Source organism: Pseudopipra pipra, chromosome 3 (assembly GCF_036250125.1).
Source record: "Pseudopipra pipra isolate bDixPip1 chromosome 3, bDixPip1.hap1, whole genome shotgun sequence".
NCBI classification, from domain to species: domain Eukaryota; kingdom Metazoa; phylum Chordata; class Aves; order Passeriformes; family Pipridae; genus Pseudopipra; species Pseudopipra pipra.
In genome coordinates, this window is record NC_087551.1 from 27,473,429 (window position 1) to 27,493,487 (window position 20,059).

Sequence of the window (20,059 nt, forward strand, 5' to 3'; positions counted from 1 at the left end):
ACTTTTATGTATATCATTGTGGTCAATTACAATGTAGCAGGCTGTGTTATGTTTCTCTGTAATTATAATAATCACATATATAACAAGCATAATCAAAGGCAGATTTGTGAACTTTGTGGCAGTACACTGACTTCAAAGAGCCCTGCTTTCTTTGCCAGAAGAGCAAGAGGCTGATGGGAGGGGGGAAAATCACAGAAAAATGGAGATTCTAGGGAAGTTTTCTATATATGTTTTCTGGATAATTTCTTTAAAAGTCAAGTTTACCTTATGTAATTAATGATGTGACATTTGAAATTGTTAATTTTCAGATAATATTATTAAATAACTTTTTCTCAGCTGTTTTGCTGACCTTATGTAGCTTTTTGCAAAACTATTCATTTCAGGTGAGCTTGCTAGGGATTCAGATGTGAATGCTGGGTAGCAAGTTTGCAAGTTTAATCATACCTCTAGCTTTTTTTTTTTTGGTCAAGTTTGCTTCTGTTCCAATGCTGATGGTGGTTTTGAAAGTTTTTAAATAACTTGGGCTTCAGTCATTTTGACTGTATTAAAAAATATCACTGTTAATGTTTTAATTTTTTTAAATAAGTTAAAATAGGTACTGTATTAGCTGTCTAAATTGAAGCAGAAAAATTTCATGGCTAAGACCAGCTCAGACTATTTCCATTCATTTTCTATTACATTATAACTGTTCTGATTTTCTTATGCATTTTCATGGAAATAATATTTTATCAAAATTGGATTAGTAAATGCCTCTTAAAATAGCAGACAGATGAAACCCCCACACACCCCTTCAGCCTTTGCAGCTATCGGCACTATAAGCACAATTTCTTCCCTTCTTTCAGAGAAGTTGTATGTTCAGCGAGAAACTTTGTTGTGCTGTGCTCAGTAAGGGTTAAAACATACTGACTTCTCAAGTCTGATGTGACTCAAATAACCATCTGCAGTGAGACATCATGTGCTTGGATGTTTATGCTTTAAGCTACCCAAATATCAGATAATCCTAGAGCATCACAAGAAGAGGTGCAAAGCAGGTTTTATGATTTAATTCTTTCTGTTTCTGTGGCTTATACAGTCTGTTTAGGTTTATACTGTTGCCAAAATCCTCAACAGCTTTAGGTTTAAAGGCGTTTTGCATTGTTTCATATACTGTCTAGCTAAAGGAAGATCAGAGTAGAACTGACTCAACCTTTGTGCTATTGGGAAGTTCAGTTATGGAAAATGCATTTATCTACTCATTGTTTATTTCAGATCTGCATTTCTGTCAATGACTGTCCTTAAATTTCTCTTGAAATAAGTTGGCTTTTAAATGAGTGCAGTGCACTCAGTCTTAGGTGACATTCTTGTATTGGAATATAGATGGCTGAGGGACTCTCTTATGATCAAATGAAAACTTATGGCAATGGGGCACTGAGCCACTGAAGACAGTAGTTTATTACTTGTTTACAACAGGTCTCAGTTTGCTCCATAAAGCATGCAAAATCTCTGTGCTGGTGCTGTCAAATAGAACAAAAAAAAAACCCAACCCAAATGCTGACAGAATTATTCAGGCTTATTCATATTCAAATATGAAGCATCAGTGCAATCTGAGTATTTTCATAGCATATCCTAATCTTCCTCATCTCTGTAAGATTAGTGAGTATGTGGTTTCATTAGAAAATCGTAGTCTAAGAGAATTCTGTCCAAGTTTCTTATTTTTAGGGGTGGGAATTAATGTCTTGCACCTGAGAGGAGAAAAACGGTGAGCTTCTAGCTGAGCTTAGGGCTCAGTTTTTCAGAAGAATACATAGGAGTTAAGAACTTGCAAAAAAACAAATCTTGAGGAGAAGCTGAACCATTTTCACAATATTCTGCATAGTTTGATTGAATTTTGTGTTATTCCAGAGTTGCCCAAGAACTGTGGTGCTTTGGAAATGGTGCAGAGAAATATTTATGCCATTTTTTGTTTGGTTGTATTGTTTTTACAGCTTAGTATTAACTGAATGGAGAAGAAAGGAAATTGGCTCCTAGATATGTACCATTAAAGCTGTTTAAAAAAAAAAAAAAAAGAGTGCTTGGTAGTCTCTGGTACTGCTGGAAGACAGGATGTGTATTGCTTGACAAAGTGAAGCTTAACTGAGGAGTAGGAGAAATGGTCCAGTGGGCAGTCTGGGCCTCTGGAGACCAGAGTTTTCTTGTTTAACCATAGCCTTCTTGTATGACTTTCTGGCAAGTCATTTAGTCTAGCTTGTGCCTTTGGGAGTATCCCATTTTGCAGATGGGGAACTGTCTCAGAAGGGTGTTGAAAATAAAATCCATTAATGACTGTGAAACTGTATAAATGCCTTCAATATGCTGAAGCTTGGCCTTGGTTTCAACACGGGTTTTTTCCTCTGAAAGTATGTCTGGTTTTATGGATGGTTGCCTTTTGTTCCCTGAAACAGGCTACTAATAGGTTTTATTCGTGCCTGCAGTTTTTGATGATCTGTGCTGCTTTCCAACAATGATTGTACTCATCTCAATATGCTGCCACATATGGATTATTTGAACAATATAGAAGTTGTTTAAAGTACCTTTATAATTAATCGTACTTACACATGCTAAAGCTGTATTTTAGCAAAAGTCACAACAATAGCGTGGGTCAGTAACAGGATAAAATGCTTTGGTGATCAAACATTTTGCTCAGTGATGGTTGTTACATGTTTTGCTGCATGTGGAAAATGTGATGTATATGTGCGAGGCACATATTTTGCAATATGTCTTGCTTGCAGCAAAGCTGCTTTTGTATCAACTCCTCCATCCCATCCCTAGTTTGCATCTTGCCTTGTTCTCTGTTGTCCTTTTGAATAGTCATGTCTTTTTAGATATCTTCTCATAGTGTCTCTCTGCATGTATAAAAGCTTGGCTGCATTCAGAGGGAGTATTTTTAGTCAAGTAGAAGGGTCAGAATCAGAATTGCCGTGATCAGACTATTTCCATTGAATTCAAGAATGTCTGTTATATTCAGGTGAATTTGGCCAGTCATTCTGTTTCTGGTTACATATGTCTAAGAGCATTTCACATGTGATAACTTTCAGGGCATTTGGTGAAAAATGCATGGGAACTTGAGATTTTGCTGTATGCATCTTTTGTTACTTATTTATAAAATGACATTGCAGAGTCTAAGTGTAGTTTAATGTGCAGATTGAAAGAAAAGGCATGCGTATTCTAGTAATCTGACTATTTTGGAGGTACTTATGCCATTATGTTTCTAGGCATTAAATTAGAAATTTTTAATTAAAAATTAAGGTAGAATCAGCCCTTTTTATTCTCTATTTGACTTGGTAAATGAAATACCTCAGATAAAACAAAGGATTCTTATCAGTTTAGGGGACTCTGCTTTTGCTGGGGTGTTCTTTTTATATGTAAGGTCAGCTGAGACAGCTGAGCTGCTGGCTTCTGGCAAAACTACTAATTCGTGTGACTGATGAGATTGTCAGCACAGGTACTCACTGAAATGAAATGTGGGTATTTTATAAAAATAAAAATAAGAATGTCCATTTCATTCTTATTGGTATTAGAATATTTTAAGACTAAAACATGCTGTCTTTGTAAAAGAGATTCCATTTCATAAACAGTTCATTTTGCTTAAAGCATCAGCAGAATTTCCAATTCAAAATCAGTAAGCATCATTTCTAATAAAATATAAATGAAAACAGTCCACTTGATGGGTAATGGAAACTTGGTTTCAGTGCTCCAGCCTTTTTCCTGAGTTGCTTCCAATGCTGTTTGTAATTAAATGGGCAGAAGAGAGATTTTGTGATGGTGGGCACTAACCCCTCCAGACGCCTGATTCTTCTGCAGGGATGGTGTTGGAGTTTTATGTGTGTGTGTGACGCTGGGATTTGAACTGCATAAAGTATTTTACTGAAAGCTTAACAAACAGAGTATGGTGCTGATACAAACAGAGCATTAAACATATCTGTCTTTAATACAGCCATCTGTTGAGTGCTATAGCAGTTTTTCAAAAGCCTCCCTCAGCATAGACATCAAAGTCTATTCATCCACCTGTGCCTCTGATCTTCTAATATTTTTCTTATTTAAAAATGGCAAAGGGAGAAGAGCAGTCTTTCAAGATCAGTAGCTTTATTTAAAACAAAAAAAAGCCAAAAAAGCCCAAAAACCTCCCCCATAGAACTCATGCAGCCAATTCAGAAATTGTTACAAATGTCTTTACTTGAATATTCAACACTATTATTTATAAAAAAGCCACTCAACCATGCTTTCATTTTCTTCTCCTCTGAGTAACCCCTGGCCTTGCTAACACCTATTTCCTGCCTCATCTATTTAAAATACAGCTGCTGAGATCATTTTCTTGATCTGTTGGTCCGATGACATCAGCTGGACCTGTGAAGCATTTCTGTGAGAAGCTGGTCAGTGGAAAGAGGAGCTTGCATCACCCTGATGCATTCAGCAGCCGTGGCCAAAAAGAGGGGAGAAAGCAGAGGTGCCCCTCTTGTCAAGGTCCTCTCAGGTGATGAGAGAAACCTAGACACAAAAAAGGTGGCCCTATGAAGCTGCCCGCTGAACGTAGGCTGGCAAAGCATGGCATAGCCTGGATGTTCTGCTGCCTCCTTCCTTTCCTCATTTACTTGCTGATTTGCCAAGACCAATCGTTTGGTCTCCTAAGTCGTTAGTGTGAATCGGTGATCTCCTGGTTATCACCTCATGCTGCCCCAGTGCTGTGCCCTGATGTCACTCGTGATTTAGGAGGGCGACACTTGGTGTTGTTTGCTGACACAGGAAAAGCAAGAGCACATTCCCCTGCTGTAGCAGAGCAGGGGGGAGGCACAGGAGGAAGAGGAAGGCTGTGATGAGGTGGGAGGGGAGGTTGCCTGTTCCCAGCCGCAAGCTCCGTGTACGGTTGCCTCAGAGTAGCAGAAGCATCAAGCAAGTTTGGGGGTTTCTGTCATGGAGAGCAGAGCACATATCCTAGCCAGGGCCTGCCCCCATCCTCAGGGAGGCACCTGATGGCCATGACTGGGGCTGCCCGGTGCTTCCTTGGCCACCCATTCCAGGATGAAGTGGTGAGACACAGGACAGGACCTGGCAGACAAGGCCCCTTGAGGCACCCTGGCAGCAGGCAAACAATTTTATCTGTGTGCTTTTCTTACTAAAATAGGTTGAAAATACTGTATTAATGTAAGTCACATCGCGTCACTCAGTCTCTGAAATCACACAACAGCTGCTATGTGACAGTAAGAGCTATTGATTACATAATGTTTTAGTTACAGTTTAATTTTTGAGAGATGGATGGTGGCAAAAATTCTTCTTAATATGTGGCACACCATTAAGATAGTCAAATCCAGCAATATTGAGAATTACTGATGAAACATGGTGACATACAGGAAGATTTGTAATGAGCTCTTCATTGAAGTGCCTAAAAGTTACAGGAGCTTATTCTCGCAGCCTGTGAAATCTTGGAAATATGGCAGTTTAATACTGAGCACCTGTATTTCATGCAGAGTGAAAGTGATCCCCACAAGAGCAAAGGCTCCTTAAAATCTACCAGAATGGTGCAGAAATAAACAAATTTTGTGTTTCAGAAAAAGAGGATAAAGCATGTATTTCTATTTCCCAGTGGAGATACAAAGGGAGTATTATAAACACGTGTTAACCAGCCCTACAAGCTGTGTGTGTTCATTTCCCCCGTTCTGTGACCAGAGCTGATCTGTCTTGCTGGGATCTGAATAGGTCACAGTGTTGTTTTCCACATTTGCATAGCTGGGCTCAGTATAAATTACGGTAAAAAAGTTATTCAGTTACAGCAGTTTTTAACTTTCTTCCTTGTCTTCTTGCAAATAGTGGTATAAATGTATGGCAGAACAGTGCTTCAAATATTTGACACATAAAATTCAGAGCTCCAACTTTCCAAGCATGTACACTTCTTTTTTACTCCAGTGAAGGTACAGAGTCCCCAACACCGCTTTGCAGAAGGAGGCTCTGTTGGGAGTCAGTGTGTCCTGCCTACACCTTGGCTTTGTGATGTTTGGAAACTTTTTGTTTCCTGCCTGTGCAGTCACTTGCTTTGAGAGCCATTCTAAGGTGTTTTTTTTCTAATTCTTTTCTTGATTACAGATTGACTTGGAGCCAGAAGGGAGAGTGTATGTCATCATAGACCTTTCAGGATCATCAGGTGAAGGTAGGGACTTTCAATATTTTATCTTATTTTTTCATGAATGGAATCTTCCAAGGGTCTCTGTAATGGAAGTATTAGAGGAGGTGCGTGCTGATAAGCTCTAAAATCTGTGTGAGGTCAAGTTAAAATGAACACATTTTGATTTATCTGCCTGTGAGTCAATAAGCAAGTTGTAGTTTTGTCTTACTCTGTTAATCCCTAATGGTAACAACACCAACTAAAAGGCCAGTAATGAACTGATAGTAGTTTAGTAGGATTAATTTCCAGAGGAAACTTCCAGAATCTTTTTTTGCTGAAGACTGCTAACCATTATGTAGGTAGAAATGATAAGATGTCAAAGTTGAGGGGCTAGAGTTTATTTGCTTTTTAAATTATTCTAATATTTGGTATTTTTCCACTAAATGTTTTCTTTTTCAAGTAAAGGAATGACCAAAATGTTATAATTTTAAGAGGTGTTTTCATTTTTATGACACAGCAGTTACATGTTGGAAAAAACTCCAAATATAGAAGAGAAGTATTTATTAAATTCTTGAGAAAAAAATCTAAAGATAATTTTCTAAAGTTTCTAAAGATAACTTTGAACAGAGTGAAATGATATATGGTGAGAACAAGATAATTTATAAAGAAGCAGATCTGTGTAGTTTAGTCATGCACTTGATGACAGCCTGATCTGCTGAAATGGCCTAGATGATTGGTTTGGGTTTGATTATTTTAATTTATGTCCACCAATCAGCTTTGATCAGCTTCTCCCAGGAGCTCATAGAGCTCAGCTAAACGAGGTTATTGTTGGTTCACGGTACATAAAGAAGATTCACATAAACCATGGCAGGACCTGAAACCTAAAATGCTATGAAATGAAATTATTTTGCCTGGCACAGTTGAGAAACAGCAGAAGAGCATGTTTATCTTTCTGTTCTCTGTAATGAATTGCTGCACTCCGACCAATTACTAGCAGTAGCTTACAAAAACACATATTGCTATAAATCCTGAATTTTAAAAATGAAGGAAGCTGTTATTCAAACTTTATAGCCACATTTTGTACCCGCATAAGATATGCTCTGCCTTTTTTCTTCCTGCATAGTGAAGAAAATCTCAGTTAAATAGTAGTTTCCACTTATCTTTTTAACTGGCCTGACAATGATTAACCGAAATGTGGTTAAAAGCATTGATGTGATTATGTCATAGGGCAGGTAAATGTTCTTTCAACTGTCCACTGATAGCTAATTGATACCCAGATGAGCGTACTGTTAGTATTTCATCACAAGATGCATTCAAGTGTGTCAGACTGTCAACAGGCAGGAAGAAGGGTGTTATGTTGTTCTTCAAAAGTTGTTTAGAACTCTCTAGCCTTTTATACAGGAAAATAAAAAATGCCTATGGTAATGACTCCTTTATTGTGTGGTGCATTACCCTGTGACACTTGAAAGGGGCTTGGAAAGAAACTTGCAGAACTAGAATTTGTGTTGCTACATTAGCATTGAAGGGGAATGCTCAAATGGAAATTGGCCAGCAAGGGATGGAAAACAGCTTATGGAATGTTGTCTTATGGGAAGCCCTCAGGAAGACCAAGAGGCTTTAGTTGGGGTTAATTTGGTAGAACTCTGGAGAAGTTGGTGCTTACGAAATGCAATAGGACTTGTATACCTTTAGAGCTTTCCATGCAATTAAATACCTGTGGAAAAGTGTTGTGTAGAAGTATTGCAAAATTCTCTAGGAAAGTTACAGTTTTCCTCACAAGGGAAATTGGACCACATTTGTACAGCAGTTTGTAAACCGTTCGTTTTTGTGGTGTTTTGTTAGTGATGTTATGAAATCCTCATTTGGACTCCTTTGTTAGGACCATGGCCTAGCTAATTTTGGATATTCAGCTATCTTAATGAAGCATCTAGTGTAACATAACAACTCTATGGATCCTTGTGTAGTGAACAGAAGCACCTAAACCACATGAAAGTAGCTTATTCTGTGTGTTTCAAAAATGCCTCTCATTTTATGGATATATACATATTTACATATGTATGTATGTAAAGAGAATACATCTGATATGTATTTTATGAATTTCAATGGGTAAGTTCACAGTACTTCATCTGTATTTCTTGAATATAAAAGGAACATAAGATTAAGGTTATATTAAGTGTATGACTTTGAGCAGCCAGGGTTGGTTGAGATGATTGCCACTCTTGACCTAATTTGTTAACCAGGATCTTGTTTTTGAACTCCAGTTTTCATTGTGAATAGCGACAGAGTGCATAGAAAATGGGTATCACTATTTCACCTGGAATTCTGGAGGCGAAAAAAAATGGCAATTCATGAAAATAAAAATACCTGTAGCAACAATTTTAACTGGAGGAAGCAATCAAGTTGCATGTTTCTCAGTTATCAGGTTTTTTAAAAAAGCAGTAAAACATTTCAGCTGCTGAAATGTAGTATATACTCACCGACCACTATTGTCTTGTAATGCTGTGTACTGAAAACTAGACTTGCTTCTTCTAGGTGATATAAGCAGATTTCTAGTTATCAGCAGTCAATAATGTAACTTCAGTTATTTGGCACTTCTAAAAGATTTTTTAAGACAGATATCCAAATTCTGTTTTGGTATAATTGACTTAAGATTACTTGGACCCATTGATATGGACAGAGAGCATTGTTACACTGCCTCTAAGAGGCAGAAGTCCTAATTTTCCAAATGAGCCCTTGTGTGAATAAATCACTATATAAATTGAAAGTAAGCTTATGTTGTTACCATATACCTCTTAAAATTCAATTTTCCCTTAGTCCCAGCTGCCGGATTGCTTATTTCTCTGCCCTATTTGCATTTACATGACAAAACAATGAAAACAATTCATTGTTAAAAGCTGACTTCCTCAACAAAAGTATACAATTCCTCTTCCTCCTCCCCCCCCCCCCCCCCCTTTGTCTAAGCTGAATCATTCATGGACTCTCATTACTTCTGTGGCTTAGGTGTACAGAACAGATGGAAATATGGCAGGTTACAAAGGGAGGTAAAGTTTTTCTGCCTCTCCCTAGGCAGAGACAGACTTTTTGAGAGCCAGCTTTATGTATCAATATCAGTATCTAGCAGATATTTTTATGTGGAACTGTAGAAAGAACAGTCAGGTTGCTGTCTTTGCTACTTGCAATTTTTTTCCCATTCTAAAGCCAAGCTACAAATCCATGGGAGGTTACAGAGCTGTGTCAGCTTCTCTGCCACTCTGTATGGTGAAATTGCTTTCAGAAGCCACCTGAAGGAGAAGCTCTACTTCTCCAGCAGTAAACAGTGCACTTCTTAGGAGGCAGCCTGGAAAGCCCAAGGCTTTTAGACTGCTCTCCACTGCATATCTTGCAGCCCGGCCAACTCATCCCAATGGATTGTTCAAATCTCAGGGAATTTAGATTTGTTCTGCACGCATAATTTTCTAGAACTTGCTTCCATTAAATTCCAGTCTAGTTTTTACACTAATACTGTTTTGGAGTCTTCTTATAGCTTCTGAATGTTCTGTATTGCACTGAGAGGGATGGTGAGTAACTATTCTAGTAATCTTTCGTAAATTCTGTAGTAGGAACTGTCTGGCCCACATACTGAAAAGAAAATGCTAGATAAACTGTTTGTCACACAGAAGGTGATGTTATCCAAAGTTAGGATTTAATTTTTTCTGTTAAAATGTGAAGATTCCCATATTGTGCTTCAAAATCAGTTCTGCAAAATACTTTAGCATGCGTTGGTGATATTGGCATAGGAAGAGGGTGAGAAAACACCTTTTAAAATACAGTATTTTAATTCTCCATTTTGAACTATGGAATCAGTATTTCTGTAACACCTGTGAGTCACCTTTTTCCACTTGCTTTGTGAGAAGTGAAATGCGGAGTTATTTACCTTCTGTAGATTTACTTTATTTGGAAGGGCTTTGTTCATTCAGAGTAAATCCATATTTGTTTCCTATGAATGGAAGCAGCTGTATGAGTGAAAACTTCCCAAATGTAGATATGCACTAAGGTGCCCATTCATGGCCTAAAATAACTGCAACAGTTAATTGGTAAAGTTCTATTTATTGAATTTTTTTTAATAATTCTAATACTTCTGTTGGATTTTTTAAGTGTTGACAAATAGTAACTGCCCACTCAGAACTTTAAGAGATATTTCAAAAGCAAATCCCTTTGGTCAAACAAACAAATGTGGCTTCTCTGAACCTGGCACAGCAACTGATAGTATGAGTTGGAATTTTTGACATAATTCTTTGAGCCATGTACTGGGCCATATGCAAGCACATAACATCTTCAAGAATAAGAATTTCTGATGGCTTGCTTCTGGGAGACCAAGTCAAAATGTGGGTGGCTGCTGTTGTTGTTTCTCTATCAGAATAGTTTGTCAGTCTTGCAAAGCATGTAATCAGTCACTCCTGCTATTAACCAAACATGTGGTGACTCCATGTTATGTATGCAGTTATAAGAAAAACAAAGTTTATAGTAGACCCATGTTCGTAAGAAGGAATTAGCTTGAGAAAGATCCATCCTATTTTTATTCTGTTACTTTGCAAATTGGATCTAATGGTTGCACAGGTTTTAGTCCTGTATCTTGAACTTCTGCCTGGGCTATGTAGAAGGTTGTGTGTGTGTATCTGTCAGTGAACAGGAGAATCTGTAAGACATTCTGTTACTCATTTCTTCAGTGCTGCTTCTTGTCCAAGGTCATATTGATTTGCTGTATTAATTCAGTGTTGCTGTAGCGAATGCATTATTTCTAGACTGAAGTGCACTCATTGACTGTTTTATTGACATGCTTTGGAAGTGTCTTTTCATCTATTTTTTTCTTTTTTTTTTTTTTTTCCTTTAGTGCTTATAGAGTTTTGTGAGTAAAATTTTTTGAATTATTTTTTTGAATTGGGGAATACTCAAGAGCTCCAGTGTAACTAATCTAGATCCGAATGTAGGCTGAAATTTTAAAACGTAACTAATACAATGACACAATGATTCAGTTTATAAACTGGAATAACAGATGGCCAGCAAGTGGGCGAGAGAGGTAAATTGCCTGAGGAATGATTAAAAACATTTTCAGCAAAGTCAGTTTTATATATACTGAAAGACAGGTGTTGCTATATTTAAAAGGTTGTGACCTGCCTGCTGCATTTGCCATTGTAGGTTTCTTGTTTCTTTGGAGTTACTGGTTTATGTGTGACACAGATGTATACTTACAGTAGCTTTCTACCAACTTAGAAATTAAGTTGCCATTTGAAATATGTCAGTATTGAATCAACTGTAGAAACTTCATAATGACCTTGACATAGTTTTCTTAACTGTGTTTATTAGAGGTAATATGTAATTAAAATTTAATAACTATTCAAAACTCTTTAGGTACCATGTCGAATCAATTGTAATGATTATTTATCATTAGATGTCCCAGTTTGCATTATGCAATTGTCTTTCTATACAATTACAGATTGCCCATTTTAGAGCAGGTAGTTGAATTGCAATAAAACACCACAACTTCCAATACATTCATCTTCAGATTCATCTGCTTGTAAAATATTAAAGTTGCACAAGATAAGGACCATAAGGTGATATTTTACAATAAAGGCTGCTCTGAAGTCATGGCATTTTGCGAATGGGCAGTATTTTGTTTAGGTTGATAATTTGGTCTTTTGCATTGAAATAGCCAGCAAAGAAGTCCTTAGAATTCAGACTGCATCAGGTTATGTATTTAACATGTAATTCAAAATATATGAGTTTGGAAAAGATTTCCCAGTTCTTCTTAGCTCATTTACTTGAAGGCTCTCAGGTTTGCAAATATGATTATTGTTGATTGGCATGTCATGGCAGAAGGTCTGCATGAAAAAAATATCTGTAACATAGATACAGCTTGTTAATCGAAATATCCGGAGGATTTGTTCCAGGCGTTTAACTTAGGTAGAATCAATACAGCAAGAAAAATTGTATTACTGTTCTATGTTGTAGTGTCCCTTTGCAAAGATCTGTTCATAGAAAGTATCGCATGGGATGTTCTCTGCAATTTGTAACGTATCTATTTGCCAGAGCTTTTCCTTAAACTACTTTCTAATTGTTGTCATCATTATTAATTATGCTTCTTGTGCTACAAGGGCTCAGTGAATGAGATCTGGTTGTGCCACACTCTGTCTGAACAGAGAATAGTAGAAGGTGCTTAACCAGAAATCTCAGAATCTAAATGACATGCATCAGGCAGTTAGTCTTTTGCATGGTTGTTTCAGGAATTTGTGTTACTGAAGAGCAGTTGTTTCTTTCATTAATGTCTTCTATTACAAATACAACCTTGACAGGATGTTCGTTTGTCGCTTCCTGGTAGCCATTAGCTGCTGATCCTGGTGTGCTGAACAGGTCATGAAAGAATTCTCATGTTTGTTCAGAATTTCTAATATTATGACTGTGTAGTTAGACCTCACTGAATGATCTTCTGGTAGGTGGAGAGCAGCTCACCCCCCTTTCTAGAAACATTTTTCAATTTTTCAGAAACCTCACTGGAAGGTACAAATTGTTCTTTATTCCCACTGATCGACGTCTTCATTGCAATGTATCTCTAGCCCACTTTCACTATTCCTCCTGGCATCTCTCTCTAAAAGAAAGTTTCAAGTTAATCACCAGCTTAATTTAAATGCACATAATTATATTTTAAGATTTCAACACAGAAGTCAAACTTGTTTATTGTATTAGTTTTGTCTGTGCTGGTTTAACCACTCGTTTAGAAAGGTTACATATTTTCTAGATTATTTTTGCTTGTTTTTAAATGAGAATGAATGGAGAGTCTATTTTTAATAACCCATGCACTTATGGGAAACACATGGAAAAAAAGTCACTATTAAAGACCTTCCTATCTCTTATTTTGCAACCCAAAATTTGATTGACCATTCAACTCAAACTCATCCTTACCTTCCTCTGTGTTCTAATGTTTGAGAGGAAGCTGAGTGTTGGAAGTGGCTTAGACAGAGCCATGCAGAGTCTGGGAAGGGTCAGTGGTGGAGTCAGAGTGTGTATCTCTTAGGGGGACACAAAAAGCCTCTGTAGCTTCTCCAGAGTGAAAAAGATCTGAACGAAAAGACTTGTTGTGGCTTTGGGCAGGCAGTCTTCCAGTGGTAAAATGTAAAGTATCTGTGAAGTAGGGATGCTACTTGACATGTGGGAAACTGTTTACCAAGACTTAGCAAGCCACTTGAACATTACATTATTAGACTCAAGGCTGTTTTTTTTTGCTGGGAGTTAAAATAATTTGAAACTGTGCGAACAGTGCTGAGCTGGCAGTGCTAACTGGATCGTTTGTCTTCAGTCACTTGACTCAGGTGGGTTTAAGAGTTAGAGCTCTTTTACAAGTGCAGCTTCCCCTAGAAATTCTTGGGAATATTGTGTACTCAGGGAGATGGGGTTTGAAGCATGTCCATATTGTATAGCTTTTCTCCCTTTCTACTGCAGAGTAAAATACCAGTCAGAGAAACCAGGCACGCATTGGTTGTTCTGCTCTGTTCGATCTTAGTAAGGAAGACTCCGCTTCTGAAGGTCGAATCTCGCGTTTTTATTTATAGCTTGGCTAAAGGTAGGGTCCTACACTAGCTTTTTAGTTTTTCTTCTGCAGGCTTCCCTGCTTTAATAGAAAACCAGCAACTAGTAGTGTGTGAGCCAACCTCAAACCTAACCATAACTTTTCTTTTCAAAACTCGTTATGCAGTGTATCAACTGAAAACCTATTTCCTTTGAAGCTTTGGGTTTATGTAGGTAGGCTTTGGGGGATTATTTTTTTCCCCATTCAGCTTTTCACTCATTCAAACTACAAGTGAGGAAAAAGAGTAAAATCAAAGAAATGAAAGAAAAAAGCAGAAGGAAAAAACTTTGCAAATCACTATGTGGCTTCATTTCCTCCTCTTAGGAGGGATAATTCAAAGCTATTACTAATATGGTTTTTCTCTTGAGTCTTATTTGATTTAAACTTAAAATAGCTCTGTGCTGAAGTGTGGAGGCTTATTACAAAAATGAGTATTTTTTCTGTGTTTCTTTTTGAAACTCTTTGTCTATTTTATAACCGTGTATACAACTGAAAGAAATCTTTACCGTCCATATCTTGCGTTTCTTCTTTGTTTGGGTTTTTTTGAACTAAACAATCAACCAAACCAAAAACCACCAAAAAATGCCTCAAGAATTGCATTTATGCTAATATGGAAACCTGAAGGTGCTCAGTCAGACAACTTTCTCATCTCAAGGGAACAACTGTAAATAAATCTGTTAGAATAAGTTAATGTCAGTAGATAATTGTAATATCTGACTCGGGTCAGATATTGTTGGTGTGGTAGGTAATGTCTTTCTTCTGAGACAAAATTTCACCTGTTGGTAGCATGGCAACTGGAAGTAGATGTTTGTTGCTACTCAAGTGGCAATAACTGGAAAACCTGAAAAGAGGAACTGTGAAATAATAGTCCGAGAGTCCACATTAAGTTCTTGGCTCTTGCCAGTTTACACTGACTTGAGTAATGGCACAGGAATTTAGTTAGGAAAATGAACTTTGCAGGCGAACTTTTCAAACCCAAATTTCTTTCTAAAGGTAGCAGTGCACACACAAATCAGCACTTGGTGACAGTTCAGTCTGTTGGTGCATGATCCTTTTAAACTGCGCTGCTCAGTGAAGAGATTCTCCAAAGGGTGCTTACATAAATTTAACTTTGTGTGGCAAATGCCTTCATAACGGACATCTCTCCATGGATTTATAGCCACCCCTTGGATTGTATCCAGTTAGCTGATTGAACATCTGGTAAGCATTGTGTGTTTGTACTAAGCCCTTACTGTATAAAGCTGGCTCAAGCTTTTCAGGCAAAGATCGATGATCTTTTCTTGGCAGGCCTTTAGCCGTTTGCCAAAACAAATGCTTTGCAGGGAACAAGACACAGATAGAAGATTTAGTTTAAAGATACCTTTAAATTGTACTGTAAGACTTTGTACTTGTTGAAGGAAAATTGTGTTAAACTGAAATAGAAAAGTATTGAAACTTATATACATACCATATTTCAAACTGCTGTTGCTCTCTTCTCCATTTATGTAGTAAAAGTTTTGGTTTCCATATGTGGGGTTTTTTTTTTCCTCACAAAAATGTGCAAGGCCTGTGGGATAGGCATGTTTAATTTTACAGCTGCTTATGTCTAGTTTTTGAAGAAAACTGGAGAAATGTATCAAATTAAAACTATAGTGATGTTTTCATACATAAGTGAAATATGAACTAATAATAAGTTTTGAAATAGAAATGCATTTTTGGAAATCTGTACATGCCTAGCTATTTTTTAATACAAGACAAAACACAAATTAATCCAATGCTCATTGTATACCATGATGTGATGTGAAAAATTCATATAATATCACAGTTTATATGTATTAGGTTTTTTGTACTTCATAAAATGCATAACCTAAAACATACCTAACAAATCTCTTCTGATTTGTTGCTGTTTTGCTCTACACTTTCTTCGGTGCAGTAATGTGCTCTGAATAGATCTGCTCCCTCTTTACCCCAACAAGAGTCAAGCCTGTTTATTGTTAGTGTAATTGGGGGAAAAGGCCTTGGTATAGTCTATTCTGATTAACTGATTAGGGGATTAATGGACTTTCCGTACATCAGTGAGGTTGTGAAAACTTAGTTCTTTTCCTCTGTGAATGTCATGAACCAAATGTCTACTGCCTTCAACACAGCCTAAAAATCTACTCTTCTTTTTAAAATATGAGTTCTACAGTAGTATAAACAGCTAGAGTATCAAAAACTATGTATTTTTTGAGTATAGTCTTGAAAGGTTGAACTATTTGAACCTTTTCATGGATTCTCTGTACATGTGTGGGGAAAAATTGTTTTGCCATTATAAAAGGCGGTCTCTGGACATAAAAATGGCTGAATAAAGCATGTGTGTATCACTTGCAAGTTAGAGTTTTTAAAAGAAAGCTTCAAAGAAAGCAAGATGGAAGTCCAAAAAGGAAGATCAAACCCTTTTATTATTTTTCTGAATTTTCAGAAGGGCTATGCTAAGGGAAGTATTGTAAGGTGAGATACAAAACTCTGCCTGCTCCTTTGTCTTTTTTTTCATGATATGCTTTAGTTTGCTTTCATTATTTCTGCCATATGTCTTCAATGTATTTCTCAAAGAAGTGAACTATATACGATACCAGGAATTATGCAAAATATAGATTTTAATCTGCACTAACAGCTTTAGCAAACTGTCTGATATTTTGGACATGGAGCTATTGCATGCAGTATAGATCCTTGATTTCTTGTATACTAAGGATGGGGTATATTTCTAAGAATTTATACTTATGTAGTATGCACACACACGCTAAACTTAACCATTGATAAACAATCAAGCACTATCGGTATCTAGGTCAAAATAGGCAACCTGAATAAATCTGAGGAGTTTTAATACTTCCAGTTTGCATCAGTGGGGTTCCTTCCTCTAAGACAGAACAGATGAAAAATCTCATTTATATCAGTGTTGTAAAGGAACACTGAGAAATATGCCCTTTTTACTTACTTCTCTATTTATAATTCCCAGATCAGTACCAGAAAGCTGGATCTTTCCAGTTAATTCCGAAGCACGTGCTTTTCTTTTTTTATTAAATGCTGTGTTCTCAAAAACTCCTAAATACAGTATTTTTTAACTTCATCTTGGAAGTCTGCTCTGCTGTGAACGGTGCTATTTAAATGAAACATCTTCCATTGCAATTTGTAAATTTTCTGTAGTAGGTAAAAGTAACCCAGGGTATTAGTTCACCTCTGCCTAAAATCCTGGAAGCAGCTGTACTTCTCTCTTTTCAGAGCAATGTAATTGTTTACATTTGCACAGCAGTATTGTAAGGCAAGAGAGGAAGAAAGAACTTCTTTTCCCACTTAGACTTCAGAAAAATGAAACTGTATGAATGTAGAATCGTTTTCCAGCTTTGGTCGAGATTCTTGAAAATCTAGTCCAACCATTATTAAAATTATGGTGCAATATTTAACTACAGTGTGACAAAGACCTGAAACCATCCTGTATTCTGTTTGAAAAGAGTGCCCATTTAACAGTACAGTTCTCACAGTAATCCTGTGTGAGGACTTTATTTGGGGCTTGGTGAAAGTCAGATGACTACTGTGGGACTGTCTTCTCATCTGAAGAAAGTTCCACATGGAGATGTCAGAATATTAATATAAGATATGAGGCTTTGCCTCAGGGGGTGAGTTCTTTGCTTTACAAGAACAGTCCTAGGCATTTCAGTTGAACAAGTAAACCATCAATGCACCCCCACATGTTCAATTAACATTATATTTGATATTATTATATTCAGAAGCAGAGTTCACAAATATTTCAGTGCTTTGTAAATGTCAGCATGAGAGCATGAGAATCACACATAACACCTGCTGAACAGAGGAAAAAGAAGAAGAAAAAGGTCTCAGCTGCAAACGTAATAAGCAACATTTAAATGGGGGTGGAGTTGTTTTGATTTTTAAACTACAGCCATTTGAGTTTCAGTATCTGATTTACTTTGCTGCTAGAACAGCTTGTGGACTAAATATGTTTTTACTTACTTTCAAATGCTTTAAAGTGTTTGTGAAGAAAAATAGAGTTAAAATGTATAAGAAATTCTAAGGTTTTTTTTTTCTATAATTCCTTTGTGTGCATTCCATAAGTATAGCAGATTTTGTGAATATCCATGATGGCAGATGTTTGTTTTAAAATGTACAGTTTTCACGTGTCCAGAGTTTTTGGAGTGAACAGAAATATATAGTTATAATACTGAATACACTTCAAGACTGGTGCAAATCCAGTGCTTCAGGCAAGATAATACTATAGCTCTCTGTATGCAATGGAATCACTGAGGAACCCATTTTATAATAATGATTTTGAAGCTAGGGTTGTCTGGTTAAACCCTATAACTGGAGCAATTTGTACATCTGCCACCCTGACTTTGGGCAAGGTTCTTCAGTGCATCATCAGACTTCTCTGGAAAACAGGACTACATCTGCCTATTGTGCTCGAGGCTAATATTAGTAAGTGGAAGTTTTCCTTGAAAGAAAGAGCTTTATAAAGACTGGAAAAGGACTTGAGATTTAGATTTATATCTTCTTTTGAGTTAACTGCACACTCTTCTTTGAAAGAGTAAAAAGTACATGTGGTGTGATGAACTTGCAGTTAATAAAATGCAATTTATCCCTGTTTCAGAATCCTAAATGAACTTTTAGGTTGTGGGGGGGTGGGATATGTTTTTTAAGGATTCATTAGTATTGTTAAAGTCTTTTTGCTGGCTGTAGTTATTAAACTGTAGTTTGGTCCTTTTTCAAAATCCTTTCTCACAGCATTTTACTGAATATAATGCTCAATACTTTGTATACAAATGCAGGAGTTATTAGTCCTTAGTTATACTTCTACATTTGAGAGTGCCAAATTGACAATAATAAAAAGTGGGTTTTTTTTTCCCAATGAGTGGTGGTGTATTGAATTTCACATTTGATCCTAAACGATCAAAACTGACGCATTCTACACCAGTCCAATACATTCTACACCAGTGTCTCTGAATTTTTCATATTGTTTGTTCTAGGGAACAAGACTCACGAATCCTAATTCAAATACAGTAGGAGTAGTCAAAGCAGTTTTCCTTTACTGTGTGTATGGCAGATGTACAGACTATAAAAGTTGTATCTGAGAACATGTATCTTCTTAATTTCTTTGCCCCAACTCTTTTAACTATGTAAAGTATCAAAATGGAACTATCATGTTACCGAATTCTTCTCCTGAGTTACAAATACCAGATGCTGCTGAAGTCACAGCTATCATCTCTTAGGGTTGTATTTACATGAAAGTTTAAAACTGATTCCTTCTATCAATACTGCTACTGCTAACATTACTAGCATTGAAGGGCTGCATGAAAGGCTAAAAGTGGATTGGATTTGCTATAGCACAGGTGAGACTGAAATTGCTACAGCATTTCTGGTCTGAAAATATTTGAGTTAGCATGGGGCAGGCAGTATTTCTTCTGTGATTGTGATGAGGACAAACCAGTTCCACTGGAACGATTCTACATCAATAAGATAGTTGGAAGACAATACGGAAAGAATCCAATCTTCCAACTTCATACCTACACTAGAGAGACTAAGAAAAGAATCTTTTAAACATCTGGAATCTATTTCTTCAGTTTTATGGTATTGATGTTGGGTTTTCTTTTTATTTGTTCTTCTTCTCTCCATTCCTGGGAGACATACAGTTTTTAATTAATTAGAAAATGGGAGTTTCTGTTAAGGGTTATTCAGAATAAAGTAAATAATGGCATTGTTAAATTCAGTAGGATCTAAATTTTATTACTAGTTTCCTATTTTTGTAGTACCCAACTAAGTCTTTTCCTTTTTTTCCCATCTAGCCCTTCTTTCTCAAATAACAGCTGAGGACTGACTGCATTTTAAAGTTCGTATACATTAATCACAGATGAGGTGAACATGAAGTTGCTGTTAAAGATTAGGTACTTCCAGTTCAAAATGATCCTTTTAGTGTTCTCAATATGGTAGTCTTTTTGGAAATTTGCTGCTACTTCTGTGTAGCTATGTAGTCAATAGCATTTCTAAGGAACAGGCACAAAACCCTCAGTAATTGTGAAGAAAGAGATTTTTAAAATTTTTTTTAAAGACATCTTTATTTCTTTTTTCATTTGGTTACTATTCTTAGTAGCTCCTTCCAGAGAGCCCAATGTAAAACTTGTGGCAGTTAGGCAAACAGTCTCTTGAAGCAAATATCTTTCCACAGGGAGCACTGTGGAACCAAGACTTTTACTCCTTTTATTTCTTAACTTCCCTGGGATGGAGCTACCTACCTCATTTAGGTTCTTGTGAAAATCTCAACTGTCTCTGAAGGCACTAAAGCTTTAATCTGTCCTGTAATTCTTTGTACAGAGTTTGATTAT

The 20,059-nt window shown here is 36.7% G+C and overlaps 1 protein-coding gene across 2 annotated transcripts in view; it reads left to right on the forward strand.

Moving 5' to 3' along the window:
* The window catches only part of PRKCE (protein kinase C epsilon), a 287,720-nt gene that overhangs the window by 91,745 nt on the left and 175,916 nt on the right, over positions 1-20,059 (forward strand). For both annotated transcript variants that reach the window (XM_064648402.1, XM_064648403.1), the window contains exon 2: positions 6,094-6,157. In XM_064648402.1, the coding sequence (XP_064504472.1) occupies positions 6,094-6,157 (64 nt within the window). The remainder of the gene's footprint in view (positions 1-6,093; positions 6,158-20,059) is intronic.